At 46.8% G+C, this 27,136-nt stretch overlaps 1 protein-coding gene across 2 annotated transcripts in view; it reads left to right on the plus strand.

Annotated features, from left to right (window-relative positions):
• The window catches only part of HMGCLL1 (3-hydroxy-3-methylglutaryl-CoA lyase like 1), a 199,066-nt gene that overhangs the window by 91,778 nt on the left and 80,152 nt on the right, over positions 1-27,136 (plus strand). For both annotated transcript variants that reach the window (XM_075340297.1, XM_075340298.1), the window contains exons 5-6: positions 10,084-10,179; positions 17,419-17,567. In XM_075340297.1, the coding sequence (XP_075196412.1) occupies positions 10,084-10,179; positions 17,419-17,567 (245 nt within the window). The remainder of the gene's footprint in view (positions 1-10,083; positions 10,180-17,418; positions 17,568-27,136) is intronic.

Genomic DNA, 27,136 nt, shown 5'->3' on the forward strand with positions numbered 1-27,136 from the left:
GCCTGTGTGGAACTAGAATACAGGTCTGTGGACCCCCGGGAAGAGCAGAACGAGTATCGTAAGACCGTCTCCTACGGCAAGGGGTGCCTGTGTGACGGGGACCCGTATGGACAGTGCACAACCCGGCTGTGGTTCGGATGACTTTACCTGTACAGCGAGGACAATAAAGCTGTTTGGATCGGACTATTTTGGATCACTGCCTCTTTGTCGTCCTGGGGGACCCCCCACCCCACTACATTATGGTGGAGAGTGCGGGCATGGAGCATTGAGGCATACCCCACCGCTGCACCACTGGAAGCAGGCCTGACTACCAGCTGAAAACTGTGACGGCTCTGCATGTCCATAATTAGGCCGGCTACGCTACAGTATAAACCGGCTGATAACATGGAGGAGCTTCTGCGGCAGTTGGTAACTATTCAGCAAAAGCAACAGGAGCAATTGGGTCTGTTCCAGCAGCAGCACCAGGAATCCCAGCGGCAGCATCAGGAGACCCGGCGACAACAACAAGAGGCGAATGCATTGTTACGGCAGCAGATTGTGGCCCTGCGTGAGACACCGGCAGCGACTGACTCCGACCGACGGGTGCCCCGGGACAGGGTCCACTCTGCCCTGCGGAAACTAAGCCTGGAGGATGACGTGGAGGTTTTCCTTACGGTTTTTGAACGCACAGCGGAGCAGGAAAAACTGCCGGCAGGCCAGTGGGCAGAAGTGGTGGCTCCGTTCCTGATAGGGGACGCCCAGAAAGCCTACTGCGACCTCAGCCGGGAGGATGCCCTGGACTACAAGAAATTGAAAGGTGAGATCCTTGCACGTCTGGGGGTCAATACCTACGTGAGGGCTCAGCGAGTGTTTTCATGGGCCTATGTGGAGACCTGTCACGCCAGGTCTCAGGCATATGACTTACTACAACTGGTTAAAAAGTGGTTACAGCCGGAGGTGTTGTCTCCAGCCCAGATGGTGGAAAGGGTGGTGGTCGACCGGTTGGTATGGACTCTGCCAGTCGCTATTCAACGTTGGGTGGGGCAAGGAGACCCGGGTAACCTGGACCAGGTGGTGAGTTTAGTTGAGCGATATACCGCCACACAGAACTTTATACGAGATTCTGCCCCAGTGCGTCAGGCCCGGCGGCCACAGGACCCTGGCCGAGAGACACGTACGGCGCTGGTGAACAACAAAAACCAAGCCCATATCGAGGGGGCAACCCACACTGAGAGTGGCAAAAGACTAGTTCCCCCAAGAATAGTAACAAAAACTGGTGGGGCCACCGCTATGAAGTGCTGGAGATGTCAAGGGCCCGGCCATATCGCCGCTTATTGCCCGTTGATTACGGAGTCCATGGATTGTGGGTACACACGCCGAATGTCCATGTATGCTAATACGGTATATGCTGCACGCCCTATTCTTGAACCTCCTCTCTGTCATGTGTATGTTAATGGACATCGGGCAGAGGCCCTTTTGGACTCGGGCAGTATAGTGACCCTCGTTCATGGGGCGCTGATTGCGGGGTCGGAATCCACGGAGAGGGAGGTTGGGATTGTGTGTATACATGGTGAGCTCCGCAAATATCCAACAGCAGAAGTATGCCTCTCCACTCCGTGTGGAGACGTGATGCATGTGGTAGGAGTGGTGAAAACTCTACCATACGGGGTAGTGATGGGAAGGGATTTTCCTTTGTTTCGGTACCTGTGGGAGAGAAATAATACTTTTTCCCAGGCAACAATGAATCTGGGTGCGGAACCCGATGATCCCGAGTCAGGGATACCTGCTGTAGGGATCACCGACCTTGGGACAGGGGGAGAACCTGACAGGGGTCCACTAGAGGTGTTGGCAGGAGAAAGTGAAGAGACTGTAGCGATCCCGGAGCTGGAAACGTCCCGGTAGGCCTTCGGGATGGCACAGCTAAGGGATCCTACCCTCTCCCAGGCGTGGGGGAATGTAAAAGAGGTGAATGGGGTGGCCCAACAACCAGGGGCAGAAATTGTCTTTCCCCGCATGGCGGTTTATAATGATTTACTCTACCGAATAGACAAAAGCAGGGAAGAGATAGTAGAACAACTGGTCGTGCCACAATCCCATCGTCAGGCCGTGCTTAATATGGCTCACACACACCCACTCGGGGGACACTTAGGGGTTACCAAGACACAAGAGCGTATTTTACAGAGGTTCTTTTGGCCGGGAGTGTACGCAGATGTACGGAAATTCTGTGAATCCTGCCCGGACTGCCAACTGACCTCGCCCATTCCAAGTTTCCGAAGTCCATTGGTGCCTCTTCCAATTATAGAGGAACCTTTTGAACGGATTGCAATGGATCTGGTAGGGCCCCTGGTAAAATCGGCACGCGGTCACCAACACATTTTGGTGGTTGTGGATTACGCCACCCGCTATCCAGAGGCCATTCCGCTGCGCCATACCTCCGCGAAGCTTATTGCTCGGGAGTTATTTGCCATGTTTTGTCGTCTTGGGTTACCAAAGGAGATCCTTACTAACCAGGGGACCCCGTTTATGTCCAAGGTGACAAAAGAATTATTTAAACTGTTGAAAATAAAGCACCTGCGCACATCGGTGTACCATCCGCAAACCGATGGGCTGGTCGAGCGGTGCAACAAAACCCTTAAGTCCATGCTAAAAAAAAAGTGGTTGCCAAGGACGGGAGGAACTGGGACATGCTGTTACCCTATCTTATGTTTGCGCTCCGAGAGGTGCCACAGGCATCCACGGGTTTTTCACCATTCGAGTTGCTTTATGGCAGACACCCTAGGAGTTTGCTGGACGTAGCCAAGTAAACATGGGAACAGGAGCCCACCCCATATAAAAGTGTGATTGAACATGTGGCTCTAATGCAGGACCGCATTGCAGCGGTTTTGCCTATTGTAAAAGAACATTTAACAAGGGCACAAGGGGCACAAAGGCGCACTTATAACACACGAGCCACCATCAGATCTTTTAATGTAGGGGATCGGGTCTGGGTTTTGGTGCCCACTGCCGAGAGTAAACTGTTGGCCAAATGGCAGGGGCCGTATGAGGTTCGGGAAAAGGTGGGGTAGGTGAACTACCGAATATACCAGCCGGGGAGGAGGAAGCCGGAACAATTGTATCATGTTAACTTGCTTAAAGCCTGGAAAGACCGTGACTGTATGGTGACGGGAGTAACATCGGTGGGGCCCTGTGGGGAACCTGTAGTGCCACCCATCCTGGGAACCGAAGGTGGGGTACACTTAGGCGACACCCAAACCGCAGCGTCGGGAAGTTCGGAAGTTGGTACAGCAGAACTCGGATGTGTTTTCCGAAATACCCGGCCGTACTTTCGGTTATCCAACATGACATTGTCACCGAGCCTCGGGTAAAGGTGCGTATAAAACCATACCGGGTGCCCGAGGCCCGGAGACAAGCCATTGCAGCAGAGGTGAAACAGATGCTTACCCTAGGGGTGATCGAGGAATCAAAGAGTGATTGGGCTAGTCCCATTGTGCCGATTCCAAAACCCGATGGGTCGCTACGTTTCTGCAATGACTTCCGGAGATTGAATGAGGTTTCCAAGTTCGAACTTTACCCTATGCCCCGGGTGGACGAACTTATTGAACGGTTGGGAAAGGCTCAATATTTCACGACACTTGATCTTACCAAAGGCTATTGGCAGGTGCCGCTGACAGAGTCAGCCAAGGAAAAAACGGCCTTTATTACACCAGAGGGGCTCTACCACTATGTTGTCTTGCCTTTCGGTTTACATGGCTACTTTCCAAAGACTGATGGACATAGTGTTGGAACCCCATCAGAAGTACGCATCCGCCTATCTAGATGACATCATCATCTTCAGTACCGATTGGCAGGCCCACTTGTTCCAGGTCCAGGCCGTCGTTAACTCCCTGCGGGCAGCAGGATGGACCGCAAACCCAAAAAAATGTGCAAATCGGTCAGGAGGAAGCCCGCTATTTGGGGTACGTGATTGGCCGCGGGGTGATCAAGCCTCAAGTAAATAAAATAGAGGCAATCCAAAAGTGGCCCAGACCAGTGTCCACTAAACAGGTGAGAGCGTTCCTCGGCATTGTCGGGTATTACCGGCGGTTTATACCAGACTTTGCCGGGAGAACAGCGGCTTTGACCGAGCTATTGAAGGGTAAGAAGGCGGCTATGGTACGCTGGACCCCTCAGGCTGAGGAAGCGTTTCAATCCATGAAGACGGCCTTGTGTGGTCAACCGGTCCTCATTAGCCCCGATTTCGGTAACACCTTCCTGGTGCAAACAGATGCCTCCGAGGTGGGTCTGGGGGCCGTACTCTCGCAAGAGGTGAACGGAACTGAGCATCCGGTTACCTATTTGAGCCGGAAACTTACCCCGGCAGAAAAGAATTATAGCGTAGTGGAGAAGGAGTGCTTGGCTATTAAATGGGCCTTGGAGTCCCTGCGCTATTATTTGCTCGGGCGACAGTTTCGGTTGGTAACGGACCACGCGCCCCTCGTCTGGATGAGAAATGCGAAGGAACGGAATGCCTGGGTCACCCGCTGGTTCCTGTCCCTTCAGAATTTTAGTTTTACGGTAGAACATCGGGCCGGTTCGTCCCAGGGCAATGCCTATGCCCTGTCTCGGGCGACCTGTTTGGGAGCATCCGTTCATCCCCTCAGGTTTGAACGGAGGGGGGGTATGTGAGATAGTGGGGCCATGGATATGTGACGGACGGTACGTATCTCCCAGAATGCGTACAGAAACATATTAGAGCCATACATAGTGGTCAGTCCAGTAACCTCCAGGCCGGGTTATGCAGGTGGCTCATGGCCACAGTTCTCGTTTAAAAGCTCTTTGTAAAGGCCTGGGTGGGGCAGAGTTGCTTTGTAAGCTGCAGAGCAGGAAGCTGAGGAAAGTTCAGGCCTGTGTGGAACTAGAACACAGGTCTGTGGACCCCTGGGAAGAGCAGAACGGGGTATCGTAAGACCGTCTCCTACGGCAAGGGGTGCCTGTGTGACGGGGACCCGTATGGATGGTGCACAACCCGGCTGTGTTCCGGATGACTTTACCTGTACAGCAAGGACAATAAAGCTGTTTGGATCGGACTGTTTTGGGTCACTGCCTCTTTGTCATCCTGGGGGACCCCCCCACCCCGCTACACAGTATAAATGCACCTGCTCTATGATAGTCTCAGTGTTCTGTTTAAAGCGCAGATAGTATAATGAAGACCAAGCAACACAACAGGCAGGTCCGTGATACTGTTGTAGAGAAGTTTAAAGCTGGATTTGGTTACAAAAAGATTTCCAAAACTTTAAACATCCCAAGGAGCACTGTGCAAGCCATCATATTGAAATGAAAGGAGTATCATACCACTGCAAATCTACCAAGACCCGGTCGTCCATCCAAACTTTCATCTCAAACAAGGAGAATACTGATCAGAGATGCAGCCAAAAGGCCCATGATCACTCTGGATGAACTGCAGAGATCTACAGGTGAGGTGGGAGATTCTGTCCATAGGACAACAATCAGTCGTACACTGCACAAATCTGGCATTTATGGAAGAGTGGCAAGAAGAAAGCCATTTTTCAAAGATATCCATAAAAAGTGCCATTTAAAGTTGCCACAAGCCACCTGGGAGACGCACCAAACATGTGGAAAAAGGTGCTCTGGTCAGATGAAATCAAAATCAAACTTTTTGGGAAAAATGACAAACGATATGTTGGCATAAAGCAAGACAGCGCATCACCCTGAACACACCCTCCCCACTGTCAGACATGGTGGTGGCAGCATCATGGTTTGGGCCTGATTTTCTTTAAAAAAAAAAAAAAAAAAGCCAGCTAAAACACAAAATGGCATGTATTATAAGATGCGCACTGCACTAAAAATTCCAAACTGTACTATTATAAATTTGCAATTTTTTTTGCCAAAAATCACAATTTCTTGAGCTACCCCGCCATGTCACGGCAAATCTCTTTGGGGCAGTCCTACTCTATAATATTTTGTATTTAAAATGTGCCATATGGCCTCACATATGAAAAAGTAGAACTGTTTATAGCAGCACTTACCTGGTGCTTTTAAATTTCGGACCTATGACTGAATCATGGCTGTGGGCGGGACAGGCCCAAGCAAATTTTGCATGAAATAAATAGCCTGTGGAGAAGGCTTGATGGCTGAATGTGAACAGCCACCAATTGCCAAAATCAAGACAGGTGGAAAAACAAACCAAATTGGGGTGCAAGGCAAGGTGGGGGTCAGCCACCGACCAATTCAACAAAAAATCCCCTTAGATCACACTGTCAAAATATAACAGCACGATTTAAATGGCTGCGGCGGGGAACACGCCATTCCTTGCGGCTATTGCCGGTCCCGAGACGCAATCACCAATGGTTGCCATGGTAGTGACGGGACATGTGATGACTCCTGACGTATTTCCTGTTAGAGCCGACAGAGTACCGCCTCTTAAAAGAATGCTGTATTTCTGCTGATCAAAGCTGTGCAATTCTGATCAACAGAAATGAACAAATGATCAGACTGCTGATCCTTATATTCCTCTCGGGGGACTAGTAAAAAAAAGTTTTGAAAAATGTAAAAAAATAAAAGAACCTAAAAGTTCAAATCACCCCCCATTCACCTTATTGAAAATTAAACAATACAACAAATTTAAAATATGCACACATTTGGTATCACCCCTTTCAGAAGTGCCTGATCTATCAAAATATAAAATCAATTAACCTGATCAGTAAACGGCGTAGCGGCAAACAAATTCTAAATGTGTATAATTTAGTTTGTTGTCGCACATTTTGCCCAAAATGCAATAACATGCAATCAAAACGGTGCATCTGCGCAAAAATGGTACCGTTAAAAACATTAGCTCGAGACGCAAAAAATAAGCCATTACTGAGCCAGATATCCTGAAAAATGAGACTGCTACAGGTTGCAGATGGTTCAAAAAGTACGCCACTTTTTTTGGACAAACTTCAGAATTTTTTCTCACCTCTAAATGTAAACCTATATATGTTTAATATCTTTCAACTCGTACCTACTGGAGGCATAACACTGATACATCAGTTTTACCATATAGTGAACATGGTGAATAAAATAACTCTAAAACAAATCGCACTTTTTTTGCAATTTTTCTGCACTTGGAATTTTTTTGCCGTTGTCCAGTACACTAAATGGTAAAACACAGGGTTTCATTTAAAAGCACAGCTTGTCCTGCAAAAAACAAGCCCTCATATGGCAAGATTGACAGAAAAAGTAAAAATGTTACAGCTCTCGGAAGAAGGGGAGCAAAAAAGGAAAAATGGAAAAATCGCCTGGTCACAAAGGTGTTAACTAGAGATGAGCGATGTTCGAGGTTCGCCAATTTCATGTTTCATGTTGAGTGATTTTGGGGGGTGTTCGAGAAGTTTGTTTTTTTGCTAAAAGCTTGACAGCTCGAGTTAGGTTCGAGAACGGTTCTATCAACAAAAACGTGGCTTTTTACAGTAAGGCTATGTGCACACGTTGCTATCTGCATGCGTCCTGCGTCACCAGGGCAATCCCTTTCTCTTTCCTACTCACCGATCACGGGTGTCTCGCTGCACGGCTGTCAGAAATCTGCGGCTTCTTTTCCTCTTTAGAAAATGGCTGCCGCTTCATTATTCAATCTGGTATTCCGTGCTTTCCCCACCCACCGGCGCCCATGATTGGTTGCAGTCAGACACGCCTTCACGCTGAGTGACAGCTGTCTCACTGCAACCAATCACAGCCGCCGGCGGGCGGGTCTATATCGTGCAGTAAAATAAATAAATAGATAAAAAAAAAAAAAGAATGCGGTTCCCCCCATATTTGATACCAGCCAGAATAAAGCCACACGGCTGGAGGCTGGTATTGTCAGGATGGAGAGCACCATGTTATCGGGAGCCCACCACCCTAACAATATCACCCAGCAGCCGCCCAGAATGGCCGCATCCATTAGATGCGACAGTCTCGGGACTCCACGCAGCTCATCCCGAATTGCCCTGGTGCGGTGGCAATTGGGGTAATAAGAGGTTAATCATGACAAGCATCTCCCCGAGACACCTTCCATGATCAACCTGAAATTAAAAGTAAAGAAACACACACAGCGAAAAATCCCTTATTTGGAATAAAAGACAAAAAAATCCTCTTTTACCAGTTTATTAATCCTCAAATACACATCCAGGTCCGAGGTAATTCACACGACACTGTCAGCTCTGCTACATGAAGATGCAGCAGCACCGTAGGACACGATCGCACTGTGTCCTCTCCACATAGCATGAAGTGAATCGCGCTGTCACCAGAGACTTCACTCTGCAATGCAAACGTCAAGATTACTAAATCTGCCTGTCTTTATCATTAGAGGCAGTAGCTCAGTGGATAGAGCACTCGCCTAAGAAGCATAACTTGACGAGTTCTGGTCCCGGTAAAGAATTGAATTTATTTTTTTTTATTTTTTTTATTTTAAATTAAAAATTATAATTATTATATAATTATAATTTAATTTAATTATGCACTGAGGGGAGCAGCCGGACATCAGCTGTGAGCCGCGGGACAGACCTCTAAAATCAGAGCAGCTCACGGAATGAGGCTGCATTGCTCTCTCCTATCTCTCTTCTCTCTCTCTTCCCTCTCTCTTCCCTCTCTCCTCTCTCTCTCTTTTTCTCTTTTTCCCTCTCTCTCACTCTCTCTCCTCTCTCCCTTCTCTCTCTCCTCTCTCTATCTTCTCTCTATCTTCTCTCTTTCTCAGACCTGGCGATGATCAGCTGATGCGGTCATCTGACGGAATTAGCTGACACTATAAGTCGAGCAGTGTGGCAGGATTTTTAAAAAGAAACCATCGACATGAGTTTTGCCCCATTTTTGTGTCCAGCCAGATACAACTAGGCAGCTGGGGATTGGAATCCTCAGCACAGGTTAGCCCGAGCTTTCTGGGCCCCTCTGCTGGGAATTGCAGTCCGCATCCGCCCCAGAAAATGGCGCCTTCATAGAAGCGCCATCATCTGGTACTGTATCCAACTCTTCCAGTTGCCTGGTGACGAGTGTCTTGTGGGGGTAATAATGAGTTAATACTAGCTTTGTTTTACTAGCTAGTATTAAGTCAGAGATTCTTAATGTCAGGCAAGTTTGACCCGGCCATTAAGAATCTCCAGTAAAGGGTTAAAAAAAAAAAAAAGACACCACACAGGGAAAAAATACTTTAATAGAAATAAATACACTGACACACTTAGAGACTCCATGTTCATTACTCCTTTGCATCCCTCCACTATCCATGGTCTTCTGTCTTCTTTCTCCTTCAACCCATGCAGCTCTGCTACATCAGACAGCGCTGCATGGGAGGAAGACGCTGCTGCTTCCCGTGCAGTCTATATCACTCAGTGAGTAGCAGAGGCTGCAGGGTGTAAGCGGTGACATCACCGCTGCGTTGCTATAGCAACGGTGATCTCCGTTATTGACCGGCTGTGGCAGCCGGTGAATAACGGAACAGGGAAGCAGAACGAGGAAGCCGACCGTGTGCCAGAGCATCTCGCCGGTACATGGAGATGCTGGAACGATCACCATGTACCGGAGAGATGCACTGACAGGACCTAGCATGACAGCTAGCCATGTGACCAGTCTGTAGCCAATGAGATAATAGACACGTGACTGGTCACATGCTATTTTGACGTCACGATAGGTTCTATCATCAGTGCTGGTTACCGGGAGGATGCAGCGATTATCGGAAGGAAAAGCGGCGGGAGACAGAGTGCAGGACGCGTCGCGGGGACCTGTAAGTGTTGTGGCAATGTTTATTAACTGTATGTGTACATCTATAATGTGTTTTTATGTTTTTGTGTTTGCCTGCCATTGGTTTCAATGGGGCTTGAGAGGTTCGTCGAACGGTCCGTCGAACCGAACTCGAACGGAGCCTCCGTTCGACGAACCGAACCGAACCGAACTCGAGCCTTCAGAGGCTCGCTCATCTCTAGTGTTAAGTGGGCAAAATTATCTCTGATTATGATGGGATCACAGCCTACTGGTTTATACATCAATTTAAATATTTTCCCCATTGTCCATATTATATGAAGTAAAATGCAGTACTAGTGCTTGTCTCCATAAAAAGGGATTAGCTTTCATGCAGACATTTTTCTTTCTCTGTTTCAGATGTCAGATCACACAAAAGTCATGCAAGGCATAAAGATGTTTAATGGGGTACAATATCCAGTTCTGACTCCAAATATCCAAGGTTTTCAATCGGCAGTAAGTATTATAGGCTTGTAGAGTCTGATATTATCACCATTTGTGCTCATTTTTTCCTTGCAGTGTACAGTAAATGGCAATCCATAGTTCTAGAAAATCTTAAATCTATAGGAAATTCATAAGGTATTATGACCATTGCCTTTTGTATTTGAGAAAGTTTAGTCAAACTATTAATAAAAAATTGTAAGGAATCCTAGACAAATATAAATACATTACATACAAGCTATAGTCAAGAGTTTGTCTCAGTATAGATATTGGCTCCATACTCCTGATATACCAAAAGTGACAAAACAACACAACGTGATGTACAATTAAATCTATGCATAGAGACTATGTACATGTGTAATATCCTACCATAAATCATCTTATGTGACTCCTAAAAAACTCAATACCAAAATCGGACTAGTCACATGATGAATAGTCTCCACACCCACAGGTTAATATAGCCACACTATCTACAATCATTAGGCCATTTGTATATTCATGATTAATTGTATTATTAAACAACTGCTGTGCTGTTGGTCAATACAAAAAGGTTAATAAACCTAAAATCTTTATATTTGAGAAAGTAAAAAGTAAGGTTTTGCTTTCATAAGGAGAATATCTACAGTACATGTGCAGCATTATTATACAACTAAATGAAAAATTTACATTTTACCATCTCAATCAGGGCCGGCTCCAGGTTTTTGTGGGCCCTGGGTGAAAGAATCTCAGTGGGCCCCCATCTACACGCAGACACGCACATACACAGATATGTACACATACAGTACAGTCATACGTACACATACATATTTAAAGAGAGAGTGCCAGTCCTTTGTATTGACCACACATGTATTTACACATATATAAATGAGATTTCCTCTGAGACATCTTTTTTCTAAGCTAAACATATCTAACTTACATCATACATACAGACACAGATGCATTAGAGATATATGCTGGCAGCTGCCTCACTCACCTACGCGCATGTCATCCATCCAGCTCCTCCTAAGCATGTGGCTGTGCCATGCTTTTTGGTAGCCATGACTAACAGACATGGCCACGCACGGTGCACACTGACACTGCTGTATATACATTATAAGAGACACTGGGGAATACAGCAATAGGGGGCATAAAGCTCTAGAGGGGGACATTCAGCTCTGGGGTGTATACAACACTGGGGTGGAGGGGACATACAGCTCTGGGGTGGTATACAGCACTGGGTGGGGGACATACAGCTCTGGGCGGGTATAGAGAACTGGGGTGGGAAGACATACAGCTCTGGGGGGTATACCACACTGGGGTGGGGGGAGATACAGCTATGGGAGGTATACAGCATTGGGGTGGGGGAACATATGGTTGTGGGGGTGTATACAGCCCTGTGGTGGGGGCAGACAGTTTTGGGGGAGAAACAGCACTGGGGTCAGGGGACAGACAGTTCTGGGGGGTATACAGCACTGTGGTGGGGGCAGACAGTTCTGGTGTTATACAGCACTAAGGTTGGGGTCAGACAGTTCTTGGGCATATACAGCACTGGGGTCAGGGGACACATAGGTCTGAAGGGTATACAGCACTGTGGTGGGGCAGACAGTTCTAGAGGGTATACGACACTGTGGTGGGGTCAGGGGACAGTTCTTGAAGGTATACAGCACTGGGGTCAGGGGACAGACAGTTCTGGGGGGACATACATCTCGGCGGGATGTTGGTGCTGCAGCTCCTCTCTTCATGGTAGATGCTAGAGTGTATGGGCTCCTTCCAGGTACCTTCTCTTCATCTGTGGATGAGAGTTCAGCACACTGCGCACTAGCTCCACCCACTGATGAACTTCAATGTCTCTGCACACAACGCTCAGCAGTGACATGCTGTGTGCAAGAAAGTGTGGCTGCTGCCTGAGCACTGTGGTCACCGGAACTCGGCCCGGGGGCTGCGGGGATATATCACTACCACTGCCGACTGCGAGTGGGCTCTCCGGCGGTCCAGGGCCCCAGCATTTGCCCATGTGTGCCAGGTGCTGATGCCGGCCTTGATCTCAATTGTGTATTTTCATCTGTTAAAGAGGACCAACCAGCAGGATATTCATATATAAAGTAATACCAGTGCTATACTGGCACTAGGATGCTGAATGCAAGCAAACCTTTTGTTCTGAGATAGGATGTTTTATTTCAGAAATATGTGCAAGTAAAGTTACATCAATGCACTGCTATTTGATTGATAGGTGCAACAGGAAGAGAATTTGTGGGTTGGGTTTTGCTATCTATTCCCTCCCCTCTCTGCTTGCCTGGCCATGGTAGATGCGTGACTGCATTTCAAACATGCGCTATCACGTGACAGAAATGACTCATACCTGGAAGGAGCCCATACAGTCTAGCATCTACCAAGGCTAGGCAGGCTATTTCTGACCAGAATTCTGAATATAAAGATAGTCATATCGGAGTAAAATTTGTCCTCCCTATACTCTATAGATCTCTGGGTAGTCCTATGCCACTTAAAGCAAAAAACTCTGGTGGGGATATACTAATAATAGTCCATCTTGAGTTATACCTTTTCCAGTGTCTAAAGGGATGGGGCATGATTGAACATTTTTCAAAATGCCAAAATGGAGAAGTCTCCTTAGGACCGGAACATGGCATAACACTGTGTACAAGTTTTGCCATGAGTGTTCCTATAATTACTTTAAAGAGCTGTACTGTCTCAACACTTCTCATCACAGAGAAATACAGATTTCCTGTGGAAATAAAGAGATCTGACAGCTTTGTATTCACAGACACTCAGCAGTTCATGTAGCCTCTAAACATGCCTGAATATATTCCAGACCCCCCCTTCTTCTGCATTGCTTTTCATCATCTGTGAGACATTGAAGCATCTTGTGATGTTTCAAGTTTGAAGTGTGTTGATTGCCCAATAACATCTACTTTAAAGTGTTATGGGGGGTAGCTATCCTTGGATTATTGTTGAACTTATGTAATTATGTATTCAGCAATGTAACATGGGACGCCGGTAGCAATGGCATTCTAAATACATGTGATGACATCAGTTTTCACCAGTTCTAACCACATATAAGGACATATTGTGCTCGATATTTCTCATACATCCTCAGGAAACTGCTCGCACATTAGCGGTATTGGACACAACACAAGCATGAAACATTGTTTAATCTGTTTTCAGTAAGTAAGGGTTTTTCTAATAAACTCTAGTGCATTCTAACAGCACTGTTGAAATTTATCTCCATAACTCTGTCTGGGTTTATTTTTATGCATGAAGAACTGAAACTCCTTTGATGCATGACTCCTCTACACTGTCTAATATCTTAGACACGTTTGCAATTGTAATGTTTTAAAACAATGGCACGGATTTGTATCATTAAGTCACAGATGTGGTGCACATGTGTTTTACATTGCGCTGTACATAGCACAGTTTTGTTGATAGCCGTCCAAGATTGGAAAACACTGAAACGAATAGGGCGATTGTCTGCACAGATTCACGTAAGTACATTACATTCTATTTGACTTCTTTTGATTTTGTATGTTTGTTATTAGGCCTTAATAAATAACAGAGTGATCTTCCCCTTAAAATGTAGTTGCGTGTTGAACATTTCTACCTCCATAGGTGGGTCATACTTATTGAATACATTCGGCTTTGTTATCTAACAACTATTGCAATTCTAAATAAGGTATATTTAGTCATTCCTATTTCATATGTTTTTCCAGTGACACATTATATTTCAGATGATAACTATATTGTTACAAGTAAATACATTTTTAGTGGTCAGAATTTCACACTGGGTAACCATTTACCATCTATTTAAAGAATTCCTCCCATTAACATTTTTGTTCACTAAATCTGTGTATATGTGTATGTACTATAGTGTCAGTATGTTAATATTTTCTGCTATTGCTGTTTCCTCCGGTATTCAGTCCCACTCTAGTCCTCTTCTGAGAGACATCACTTCTCTACAAACTCTCCTGAGCACTCTTTGGGACACGGAAGTACCTCTCTGCAGACTCTCCTGAGCACTCTTTGGGACACGGAAGTACCTCTCTGCAGACTCTCCAGATCACTCTTTGGGACCCGGAAGTACCTCTCTGCAGACTCTCCGGATCACTCTTTGTGACCCGGAAATGTCTATTACACTGTAAAGGATGCTTTACACGCTGCGACATTGCTAGCAATCTTGTTAGCGATGTGACATGCCAAATCGCAGATAAGATTTGCCGAGATCGTACATAGGTCATTTTTTGTAGCGCCGGTCACATGTGTGATCTCGGCAAGTCGTATGTACGATCTGGCGTGTTACATCGCTAACGAGATCGCTAGCGATGTTGCAGCGTGTAAAGCATCCTTAAAGGGTTGCGACATTGCTACCGATATATCGTCGGGGTCACGTCGTTAGTGACGCACATCTGGCCCCAGTATTGACATCGCAGTGTGTGACACCAAGGAGCGACGATCAACTATCGCAAAATCGTTCAAAAACGGGGATCGTTGACACGTCGCTCCTTTCCTTAGTATCGCTGCTGCCACAGGTACGATGTTGTTCATCGTTCCTGTGGCACCACACATCGCTGTGTGTGACGCCGAAGGAACGACAAACATCTCCTTACCTGCGTCCACCGGCAATGCGGAAGGAAGGAGGTGGGCGGGATGTTATGTCCCGCTCATCTCCGCCCCTCCGCTTCTATTGGCCGGCCGCTTAGTGACGCCGCAGTGACGTCGCTATGACGCCGAACGCACCTCCCCCTTGAAGGAGGGATTGTTCGGCGGTCACAGCGACGTCGCTGTCAAGGTATGTGCGTGTGATGCTGCCATAGCGATAATGTTCGCTACGGCAGCGATCACCAAATGTCGCACGAACGACGGGGGCGGGTGCTATCGCGCTCGACATCGCTAGCGATGTCGCAGCGTGTAAAGCACCCTTAAGGCTATGGAACATCAGAATGAGCCTCCATTGACATATTGTAAATGAGACTTCCAGCTCATGCATAGAGTGAGCCGGAAAGTCTGAAGAGCAGTGGCAGCACTCATAAAAGAACCAAAACGGTTCTGGATACTGAACAAGACTAAACACACTACACTATATACATATATACACAGATTTAGTGGAAAAAAAAAAAAAAAGTTCATTGGAGTGCTTCTTTAAGTCTAGTATTCAGTTTGTCCATTTAATAGAGAATTATTTTAGGTGCCTTCTTTTAACTGACATGGAAAGACATATTAAAATGGGTGTAAATAAAATGGAGAGTAGTTGCCAATCGCGACCAATCTGATTGTTACTGTCATTTTTAAAGTATCAGTTGGCCTTCCCTTAACTCACAGGCATCTATGGACAGACTCTGCATAAGCCCCTCCACTTAGATCTCAAGGACACTGCAGTATTCATTCTTTTACTCCTATCATATTTACTCTATTTAATCTATGCTGCGGTATTCAGTGCTTTGAATATTTGTTAAAGTGGATTTCCCACTAACAAAATTAATTATAGTAAAAAGATAACAGATTCCAAAGTTAGCGAAATCTTGTGGCCAAGGCATCACAACGTCCATAGTGATGTCTCAGCACACATGACATAGGAGTTGGACAGGTGATAGTTATGTGCAGTATAGTGCACGCAGAGAAAATAAAGAAAACTAAGGTCTACTGCACCTAAGTCGCCTGGTTCTTGTACCCTGATCACGTTGCAGGGGTCCCGATCAGGTGGGAGAGTGTGTTTATTCCCACTCCCAACCTTTGACAGTCATAGCTCAGCTACAACTTGCTCTGAGTTTCCGGTGGTGATTGTGTGGACACAGCCACTGTGCGTTTGTGATTGCAATTATGCACTTTTATATAATTTTCCAGGAATCACTCCCTGACCATGACGTAAGTGTGCGCCAAATGTTATAATAGCACTAATGGTAGTCACCAAAAGTTCACACACATCTAAATGTATTAATTCATATCTTATAACTGCTCATAGGGTCAATCTTTTTTAATCTTTTTTTCAGAAAAATATAAGTATTTTACATTTAATACATTTAAAGAGGTTGTCCAGGCTTGAGCCACAAGTCTGCATGCACTCACTGTGACTGCAGACTTGTAAGTCTTCACAGCATGCAGTAAGCATATTATCAAGATTCCCTTGTGGCAGGAGCTGGCAGGCGCATAGCCACAAATGTGCAGTTGGCATACATGTGATCATAACCAGACTAGATGTTTGCTCAATATGAGTGAAGTCAGACACTTCTAGTCACATCAAATCACATACTTAGGGGTACTTTGCACGTTGCAACATCACTACTGCAATATCGTCGGGGTCAAATCGAAAGTGACGCACATCCGGCACCGGTAACGACGTCGCAACGTGTAAAGCCTAGAAGCACCGATAACCGATCGCAAAAGCATCGAAAATCGGTGATCTGTGTAGTGTCGGTCATTTCCCTAATTTCGCTGCAGCATCAGGTACGATGTTGTTCCTCGTTCCTGCGGCAGCACACATTGCTGTATATGAAGACGCAGGAGCGAGGAACATCTCCTTACCTGCGTCCCGCCTGCAATGAGGAAGGAAGGAGGTGGGCGTGATGTTTACGTCTCGCTCATCTCCGCCCCTCCACATCTATTGGCTGCCTGCCGTGTAACGTCGCTGTGATGCCGCACGACCCGCCCCCTTAGGAAGGAGGCAGGTCGCCGGCCAGAGCAACGTCTCAGGGCAGGTAAGTGCATGTGAAGCTGCCTTAGCGATAATGTTTGCTACGGCAGCTATCACAAGATGTCGCATCTGCAACAGGGGCGGGGACTAACATGCTTGGCATTGCTACAATCGGCTAGCGATGTCGCAGCGTGCAAAGTATCCCTAACACTCTTCTGGCAGCAGAGAATCCTGACAGCACACATTGTGCACACTTTGATGGTTCACAAGTCTGCAGTCAGAAAGAGTGGGTGTAGACTTGAGTCTCATGTCTGGACATTTCCTTTATCATTACACAATGAGTGAAAGCATATTTTTTGAGTATATTTCATAGCCTTAGTTCTCTAACATGTTTAAAGGGTTTGCCCACTACTGGGCAACTCCTTACTAATGTCCCCAAGATCCTGCATAAAAAAGTAATAATATATAATATATATCATTACCTCCTGGATTGGTGTTGCTCGTCCTATAGCAGCCCTCTGTTCGCTGACTTGGCACAGCGATCACATGACATTGCTTTTGTCAAGAAACCAATGTGGAGAATTTGGAAATCCCTAACAGCAAATTTACATTTAATGTATTTTGAATATCTTTTCCAGATTGCTGCTGGAGCTAAAGAAGTGTCTGTATTTGGAGCAGCATCAGAGACATTTAGTGAGAAGAACATTAATTGTTCGATTGATGAAAGCATGGAAAGATTTGAAGAAGTCATAAAGTCTGCTCACAGCATACAAGTACCAGTTCGCGGGTATTTACAAGTTGACTTAATTTTTTGTTTATTCATGAACTAGTTCAGGAGCAGTAATTTGAATTATTAGAATTACATGCATTTATGCTGACCAATGCTTGGTTCTATTAGTCAAAATCCTACTGTTCTAACTTGTATCACATTTGATATATACGTGTAGGTTTGGAAAAATTCCACTAAATTAGTAGGAATCAGTTTTACAGGTCATACTCTAGCTGTATATTGTTTGGAGAACAATGTAAAAATAGCAATAAAATAAAACATTGTCCATTTCATCCGTCATTTTGCAGCATGTGTATCGTTAGCTATAGTGAATACTATGGTCCCAATTTATCAAACTGTTTTCACAAGAAAAGTGTAAAGCACTTTGAAAGGTTGCTAAGTTTTTGCATAATTCGAAGTTGCACAACCATTTCTCAGCTTTGTGTTTTCTTACTAGTCCAAGCCAGATTCACTAAAGTGTGATGGACAATGCTTGCCGAAAAAAAATCTTTAAAAGTTACACTTCATTCAATTTAATTGATCTTTTTTATTTTTTTATTTATTTATGTATTTTTGTTGACACCATGAAAAGTCAGAAGAGTTAATTAAAGGAACTTATTTAAAATTTTATTTACACTTTGATCTTCCATTGTAACTGAGGCTGTAACTCAGCCCAAACTACAGGGAAAGTCCCTGTCACCGTAACTATTGTCACTGTTAAAGTGAATCAGTAGGATAAACCCTCCTAAGCCATCTATATGAGTACTTAAGTCACAGAAACCTGAATAAAATTATACCTTAACATCTCCTTTACTGGAGAGACAATTTGAATATTTCCCAGAGGGGCATTGCAGCTATAGGTCCCCTTACCTGGCAGCCAGACTGGCTTGCAAAGTCTCCTTAAGGAGAATAGTGTTCCCCCGTGGTCCCCACATAGCTTTCTCATGAGCCAGATCAGACACCCCCATACTTTGCACTGACGAGGGGCAAGCACCCCGAAACACCGTGTCTGCAAATTGGGATTCTGATCTGGCTTATATATCCTGAGTCATATTGCAAAGGATTGTCGAAAATCCACTTGTGACTTTTAGGATCGCTACTTCCAATAGGTGGCGCTGTGCTAGAGTTTGTCTCCTTTACTGGAGAGACAATTTGAATACCTTAACATCTGTAAGCCGATGTCTTATTCCAGAAAATTCCATGTTTTTCTTATAAGTAAATGAGCTGTTAAGATCTATGGGCCAAATACAGATCTTCTTGAAAATCTACCTTGTCAAGAACACGCACCAATTTCTCACGAAGACCCCTCGATCACGACACACATGTCTGTGGTGCTGCTGTAGGGGGACTCAGCACTCAACCTCCTCCTCCCTTTTCCATTCACCTATTGCAATAGGCGGACAATGAGTAAGCGCTCCACACAATCAGTTCTCACATCGACACTACACATTCAGCTACCACCGTTTGTAGTTTTGATAGGCCAGTGAGACACCTGCACTGGGTTATGCAGTAGCACACACATCAACCAGCTCTTCAGAGCACCTGTGTGGTACTCATCTTGCACTCAGGTATACACAGGGTTACACAACAAAGCTATTTTTGCCCTTATGAGGGTTTGTGAGTAGGTGTAGAGCAGCAAGGAACAAACTTATAACATTTTAGGCCTCCAACACACATCCGTGAAAAGCATGCATGTGTCATACGTAGAGATGAGCGAACCGGTCCCGGTTCGGCTCGAGGTCGGTTCGCCAAACGGAGGTCAAGTTCGAGTTCGGCTCGTCGAACGTTCGACGAACCGAACTCGAACTGCATAGGAAACAATGGCAGGCAATCACAAACACATAAAAACATCTAGAAAACACCCTCAAAGGTGTCCAAAAGGTGACAAACAACTCACAACACAACACAAACACATGGGAAAGTGACAAGGACATATACTCATGCGAAAACAAAACAGCTGGACAAGGAAAAAGAGGAGGACACACAGATATATGAGTATATGCAAGGAAACATCGATTTCATTATTGTGCAACTTGAGCCCTGCTCATTTTAGGCTTCCAATCTTGATAAATTGCCTGAGCTCGCCACGTACGCCTTGGGGATCTTGTCGTGTCCTGCAGCCAGCGTTCTCTCGGAACCTGTCTTCAGTGCTGCTGGGGGTCTGCTGGCAGATAAGCACACGTGTCTGTTCACTGACAATGTGGACATGGCTCTCAGAGGACTTTTCTTCCCCTGGGTCAGCCAGGGGACGGGAAAGGCACGCGTATTTTTGAGAGTGCTTCATGCAAAGCATCTTTTTCTTTTTCAAAAGGGGGCTCAACCGATTCCAGGCAAGTGCGGTGTGTGTGGCCCAGTTAGTGGAAACAAGGGAGACTGTGGTTGGAGTCCCCTCGCTGTGTTTCTAAAAGAACCAAAATGAACAAATCATGGCTCTCAGAGGACTTTTCTTCCCCTGGGTCATCCAGGGGAGGCGAAAGGCACGCGTATTTTTGAGAGGGCTTCATGCAAAGCATCTTTGTAAGCTTGAAAATGGGGGTCAACTGATGTCAGTCAAGTGGGGTGTGTGTGGCCAAATTAGTGGCAACGAGGGAGACTGTGGTTGGAGTCCCCTCGCTGTGTTTCCGAAAAGAACCAAGATGAACAAGTCATGGCTCTCAGAGGACTTTTCTTCCCCTGGGTCAGCCAGGGGACGGGAAAGGCACGCGTATTTTTGAGAGTGCTTCATACAAAGCATCTTTTTCTTTTTCAAAAGGGGGCTCAACCGATGCCAGTCAAGTGGGGTGTGTGTGGCCCAGTTAGTGGAAACGAGGGAGACTGTGGTTGGAGTCCCCGCGCTGTGTTTCTAAAAGAACCAAGATGAACAAGTCATGGCTCTCAGAGGACTTTTCTTCCCCTGGGTCAGCCAGGGGACGGGAAAGGCACGCGTATTTTTGAGAGTGCTTCATGCAAAGCATCTTTTTCTTTTTCAAAAGGGGGCTCAACCGATCCCAGGCAAGTGGGGTGTGTGTGGCCCAGTTAGTGGAAACAAGGGAGACTGTGGTTGGAGTCCCCGCGCTGTGTTTTACATGCTTTTAGAAGGGCATGACATGGCTTAGAGGTTGACTTTCAGCATCTGGAAACTGTTGGCTACCAAAATGCTGCCTTTCCAACCTTTTTAACCGAGGATTTTCGAGACCTTATGCCCATCGCAGTGCCCCAAGAGCCGATGCCCAGGCGCCACTCCTTCTCCAACAAAGGCATGCACGCGCTACACCAGCATGTCGCACTAAACATCATTGATTCCTTGAGAAACTCTGTGTGACAGGGTGCTTTTCACCACAGATAATTGGCCCAGTAAGCATGGACAGGGGCGTTACATGTCGCTGACTGGGCAATGGGTTACTGTGAGGAGAGATGGAGAAGGGTCTGCTGTACAAGTCTTGCCGTCCCCACGAGTTGTTTCAATCCTTCTTCTGTATGTAGAAGTTAATACACTGCTTCTGCCTCTTCAACCTCGTGTGGGTCCTCCACCTTGGCGCAAACCCTGTGTGGTCAGGCCACCCTTCCTTGTAACTGCGCACAAGGACTACCACACACCTCCTTACTATGCGGGCAGCAGAGCTCAATGCCATCAGGCGGTCAAAGTTTTACTTTGAAATGTATGGGAAATGTGAGTCACACCGCTGAGAAGTTGTGGACGGTTAGCTCTGGATACCGAGTTTCATCAATGGTTGTCTCCACTCAACCAGCAGCCAGGGAAGGCCGGGTGCGACAATGATGCAAACATGGGTGCGGCCCTTCGCTGTGACAATGTGACACACGTGCCTTGTGTGGTTCACGTGTTGAACCTGGTTGTCCAGCAATTTTTAAAGCACTATCCTGGCCCACATGGCCTTCTGCAGAGAGCACGGTGTAACGCCTTCCTTGATCCACACACTCAGATGGGCTGTAAAGGATAAGCTAGAGGGAAGCCCCTCACCAAGCAGGACCCCTAGAACCCTGAAACCCTTTAACCCCTATACAGGGATTAGGAATTGCACAGGGCCCAAGGTGATTAATACCTGTGAAAAGCTGCAGTTCCAGAGAATAGTAGTCAGGCAGGGTCAAAACATTAATTGAGGAACAGGAACAGAATGGGACGGCCAGGACTTAATCAGAAAACAAGCAGAGGTGAAATGTGGATCGGCCAACAAGGTACATAAACAGCAAGCAGGAAAAGTAGTCAGGTAACAAGCACACAAAATCATAAAACTGAACTGGGGGTAAAAGTATCCAGAGGTCATAGCTATGTCTGGCAGTGGTCTGCAGACAGGATGGGCATAAAAAGGGTGTGGTGTCTTCCCATTGGTTGTAGCTGAATGATGGTATTTCATCTGTGAGATACCCACCAGCTACATTCAGCCAGAGATTCTGCATCTGTCAAGGTAATGCAGCCCAGTGGGTGAGCATAACCTGCGTCCACCTGCGCCGCTGGCATCGACTCCTCTCCCATCATCAGCACTATTCATGAAAGGAACACGTTGTCACCTGGCGACCGGAGTACAAATTGACGGAGCGGACTCCGTTGGTGACTTAACAGCCGTGTGCGGCAATGATGCAAACCTGGCTGCAGGCCATCGTCAGGGCAATGTGACACACGTGCCTTGTATGGCTCACGTGTTGAACCTAATTCTCCAGCAATTTTTAAAACACCATCACGGCCTACATGGCCTTGTGCAGCGTGCACGCTCGCTATGTGCTCACTTCCATCGTGCGCACACAGCAGCTCAACAACTTTCGTCGCTACAGAAGTCTTTAGGTCTGGTGGTTAAACGCCTGAAATGCGATGTGCCCACACGCAGGAATTTGAATCTGCACATGTTGCAGCGTTTGTGGCAGCACCGCCGAACCCTGCTGCAATACGTTATGACATATAGCCTGGGATAACTTGATCCAGAGGTGGTGCAGATCACGCTGCTGGAGTGGTGTCAGATCAAGGACCTATGCACCCTGCTACACAGTTTACAAATGTCGACGAAGATGTTTAGCACTGGCAATGTCATTCTCAGCGTGACAATTCTGGTCATCTACATGATGGAGCACACTGTAATTATTATTCGGAGTCAGGTGTTGGGACAAGAGGAAGGGGAGGAAGTACAGGAGGAGTCATATGCGGAAGGGATAACAAGATCTACGAGGTCCAGATGGTCAGCGGCACCTATGCGGCAGTCATGGTGAGGGAGAGGGATTAACAAGGGCGCATAGTATCAGCAAAAAGTGTTGAGGAAGGTGCAGGAGCCCATGAAGAAATGGAGGACGAACTGGCGATGGGCATGGAAGACTCAGCAGATGAGTGAGAGCTTGCTCACATTTCGGTTGTGCGAGGTTGTGGGGAGAGGGCAGAGGAAGGAGGCACGATTCTCACCTCTCTGCCACCAACACACCAAGGACTTGGTCCTCCTGGATGCACAAGACACATGAGCGGCTTCTTGCTGCACTACCTACAACATGACCCTCGGATTGTACGAATTTGAAGTAATCCTGAATACTGGGTTGCCACACTGTTAGATCCCCGGTACAAGACAAAATTTGGCAAAATAATTCCTGCCATAGAAATGGACGCACGTATACAGGAGTATCTGCAGAATGTGGTACGCAATCTTAGATCTACTTTTCCACTAAACACCAGTGCTGCACAGAGTGAATCTCAACGCTTTGTCATGGATAGGAGGAAATGGTCTTTTACTTGTCCACATCTGAGGGACCGAGGGCTGGCTGCTGTGCTGAGATGGCGTTGAGTACGGTGTCCCTGCAGAGTAGCACTTTTGGTCATATACCAAAATGAGTTGAAAAAGGACAGATGCTGGTGGAAAGGGGAACAGGTGTGTTGGAAAGGGGAAAAAAGTTTTGGTCCGTGGATTTGGTGGTTAAGCAACAGTAACATTTGCTGAAGAAACACCATCTGTTACAGTGGGACTGGCAGATTTGGATAAAGTGGTATATACTATGTTACCGCTATATAACGAAAATTAATAAGAAAAGAAAGAGAAAGGTATATATCCCCATCAGCAGTCAGTGTCCACCGTGCTCCCAGTTGGAAAAGGAGAGGTTGGCAACTGGAAGGTTTGGTGGAGGATACAGAGCTGTGTGGCTATGAAACTAATAGTAGCCTGAACCGAGTTAGACGCCACTCGGATCTGGAGACTGTGAGCCCTGTTAGCGTCACAGGGTCCACATGCCCACCCAGCCCAGGAACTCCCTGTTAACAACACAGGGGCCATTGAGTACGCTGACCGTGTGCGTAGGGGCACACCTGTGGACAGCAGGCGCATCAGCAGCAGCAGGCCTGTTAATGCCACTGGGCTGCACAAGCAGGACTGGTAGGACAGGAGCTGGTCTTAACCGTTCTGCGTTACCAACTGTGGTGGTGGCCTGCATCGACACCCTATCCTTGCCTACCTCTGGCCTAAAGCCGCAATGGGTTCAACACATGGAGGTGTGCTCTTTCGGAGCATAATAGAAGACTGCGCACCTCCTTGTTGGCTCCAGCCCCTTTTATAACCTGGGTCTGCCCCAAACCAGGGTGAACCACAATGCACCTCCTGGAGAAAAAAGTAGAGTGACACGTCATAAGTGGCATAACTAGCGTCCTATTTGGAACCGCAACTTCAATGATGACCTCATGGCTGCCATGACCCAAACACCTCACCAGTCATCGTCTGACCATCAATAATGCGGTGACAAGTCATAGGGGTGGGCCTCTGCAAGCCATTTGGGAGGACACCTGATGCCCTGTGGTCTATATGGGACCCCCACATCAGGGCCAGGGCCAAAGAGTTCATTACCGGACCTAGTCTCTGATGCAGTAAGTGCCTGAGCATGCTCAGTAGCATGAAATACAGTCTCTGAAAAAAGACTATCAGCTTTAGCATGGTGTCTAGGCACAAAACAGGACTTAGACCCGGCACGGAATGCAAGCACCTGTGCAAAGAGGCTTTTCACACTTAGTGTGGGAGCATGCGCTGTATCCCGAAATGAAGACTTAGCGTCAGGAATAGCACAGTCAGGCTGAGCATACTCACTAGGCGAAACACTGTAATTAGGCTGCAGCTGGGGTAAATCGGCACACGCATGCGCACTAGCTGCCTCTCCACACTTTGACGTGGAGGGGAAATTGCTCTTGGAGATGCTGTCTATGAACAGAAGGAAAAGCTAAAGGAAGCCTGACTTTCTATCCCTCCGAATTATCAAATGCAGCAATGAATTCCATGAGTTTGCTATAACATTAGCGTAGCAAAATGTGCATGAGGGTGTCATGTAGAGGTGCTATAAATAGCTTGTCACCAGTGGGGCACTAATGGAATACAACAGCCAGTTCTATGATGCCACTAAATGGCAGTATTTTTTGCTATCATTATAGCTTATTAAAATCAGAGCAGGAGGGTGTCCTGCACAGGTGCTGCACATAGATTTGCACCAGTGGGGCACTAATGGAGTACAACAGCCACTTCTTGTATGCCACTAGGTACACTGACTGTTTGCTAGTATAATGGCTTAGTTAAAAAGAGTTGGAGTGTGCAATGCAGGCAGAAGTGCAGCAAATATCTTTACAATAGTGTGAATAGACAAAAGTCCAATAGCCACGTTTAGGATGCCACTAGGTACACTGACTGTTTGCTAGTATAATGGCTTAGTTAAAAAGAGTTGGAGTATGCAGAGGACAGGAGGGTACAGTGCCAGGATTGTGGGGCTCTGGGTAGAGGAATGGAAGCCTGCCTTTCAATTCCCTCCTAATGGTGAAATGCAGCGACGAAATCCCTGACTTTGGCTACACAGACGCTGTCTCTGTTTTCAGGACCTGTCACCTATGGCTCTGACCCTACCGGTTTGAGCCCTTAAAAGGACTGATAGAAAGTGCTCTCCCTAAGCTGTCTAACGCTGTGTATGGAGCGCATACAGCTGTATTGGCGATAGGACTCAGGAGGACGGAGCTGCGACAGTGATGTCTGACACCAAAGACGCAGAAGAGATAATGGCATCCTGGAGGAAAATGTCCGGTTTTATAATGCAGGGACATGTGACATGGACATCCTATCACACATTCCGTTGCTTCTCTGGCTAAAAGTCCACTTAGCTGTGTGTGTGTCTGGGATTGGCTGACATGCTGGCCCGCCCCACTACACGCGCGCGCTTAGGGAAGGAAGACAAGGAAAAAAAAAAAAATGGCGATCGCCATTATAGAAACAGCAGTGATCTGAAGGCGCTGTTCCCGCACACTATACACTGAAATGTCATAATAGTGTGATTCACAGAGTGACTTACACTATTACAGCGGAAACCAAGCTAGGAATTAGCTGTTTTTTTGCTGCTAGAACCGTTCTCGAACGTTTCTAGAACTATCAAGCTTTTGCAAAAAGCTCGAGTTCTAGTTCGATCTAGAACAGGCCCCAAAATCACTCGAGCCTAGAACTGGAGAACCTCGAATCACGAACCGCGCTCAACTCTAGTCATACGGTCCGTTTTTCAGGTCCGTTTTCCGTTTTTATGGTACGTGTGGCATCCGTGTGTATTGCGTATGCTAGCCGTGTGTTAGTGTTGAATGTCCGTGTGTGCGTGAGATACGTAAGTGACATGTCCATGTGTTGTCCGTGTGAAATATTACGTGTGTGATGCACAATGTCATTGATACATACCCGCTGACAGCAGACAGCGACGCGCAATGAGAATGGACTCGGGTGAACTTCACCCGACGTCATTGTCATACCGCGGCTCTCTGTGTCACGTACTGATTAGCGGTCACCCGTGCAGGACACACCGGTGACCACTAATCCCCTGAGTCACTGAAGTGAGCAGCGCGATTAGGGCTGCTGTCACTCAGGTTACGCGTGGCTAGCTGGATCCTCCACCCGTGACCGCAACTCACCTGTGACTTCATCGCTATCACTTGGGCAACTTGTAGTCACAGTTGGAGGATCCAGCGGTGGCCGCGAGCAACCTGAGTGACAGCACAGCTGATCGCGCGTCTCACCTCAGTTGCTGTGTGGAGCTGACAGGAGCGGCGGGGGTTCTTCTGCTGCTCCTGTCACCTTCATGTAGCAGAGCTGGAAGCGGCGTGAAACCTCCGTGGATTACGCCAGACATGAATGGCTTTTTCGGGCTTAATAAAGTGGTGAACGAGGGTATTTGTTAGTGTTTATTATTCCAAATAAAGGATTTCTTCGGGTGTATGTGTTTATTTACTGTAACTTACAGATTAATCATGGAAGGTATCTCGGGGAGATGCCTGACATGATTAATTTTGGACTTAGTGGCAGCTATGGGCTGCTGCCATTAACCCCTTATTACCCCGATTGCCAATGCACCAGGACAAATCGGGAAGAGCCGGGTACAGTCCCAGAACTGTCGCATCTAATGGATGCGGCTATTCTGGGCGGCTGCTGGCTGATATTGTTAGGCTGGGGGGCTTCCCCTAATGTGGGGCTCCCTGAGAATACCAGCCTTCAGCCGTTTGACTTTACCCTGGCTGGTATCAAAATGAGGGGAACCGCACGTCGTTTTTAAAAATTAATTATTTATTTATTTTCCTGCTCGATATTGACACGCCCAACGGCGGCTGTGATTGGTTGCAG

This window comes from Anomaloglossus baeobatrachus, chromosome 3 (genome assembly GCF_048569485.1).
Source record: "Anomaloglossus baeobatrachus isolate aAnoBae1 chromosome 3, aAnoBae1.hap1, whole genome shotgun sequence".
Taxonomy (NCBI): Eukaryota; Metazoa; Chordata; class Amphibia; order Anura; family Aromobatidae; genus Anomaloglossus; species Anomaloglossus baeobatrachus.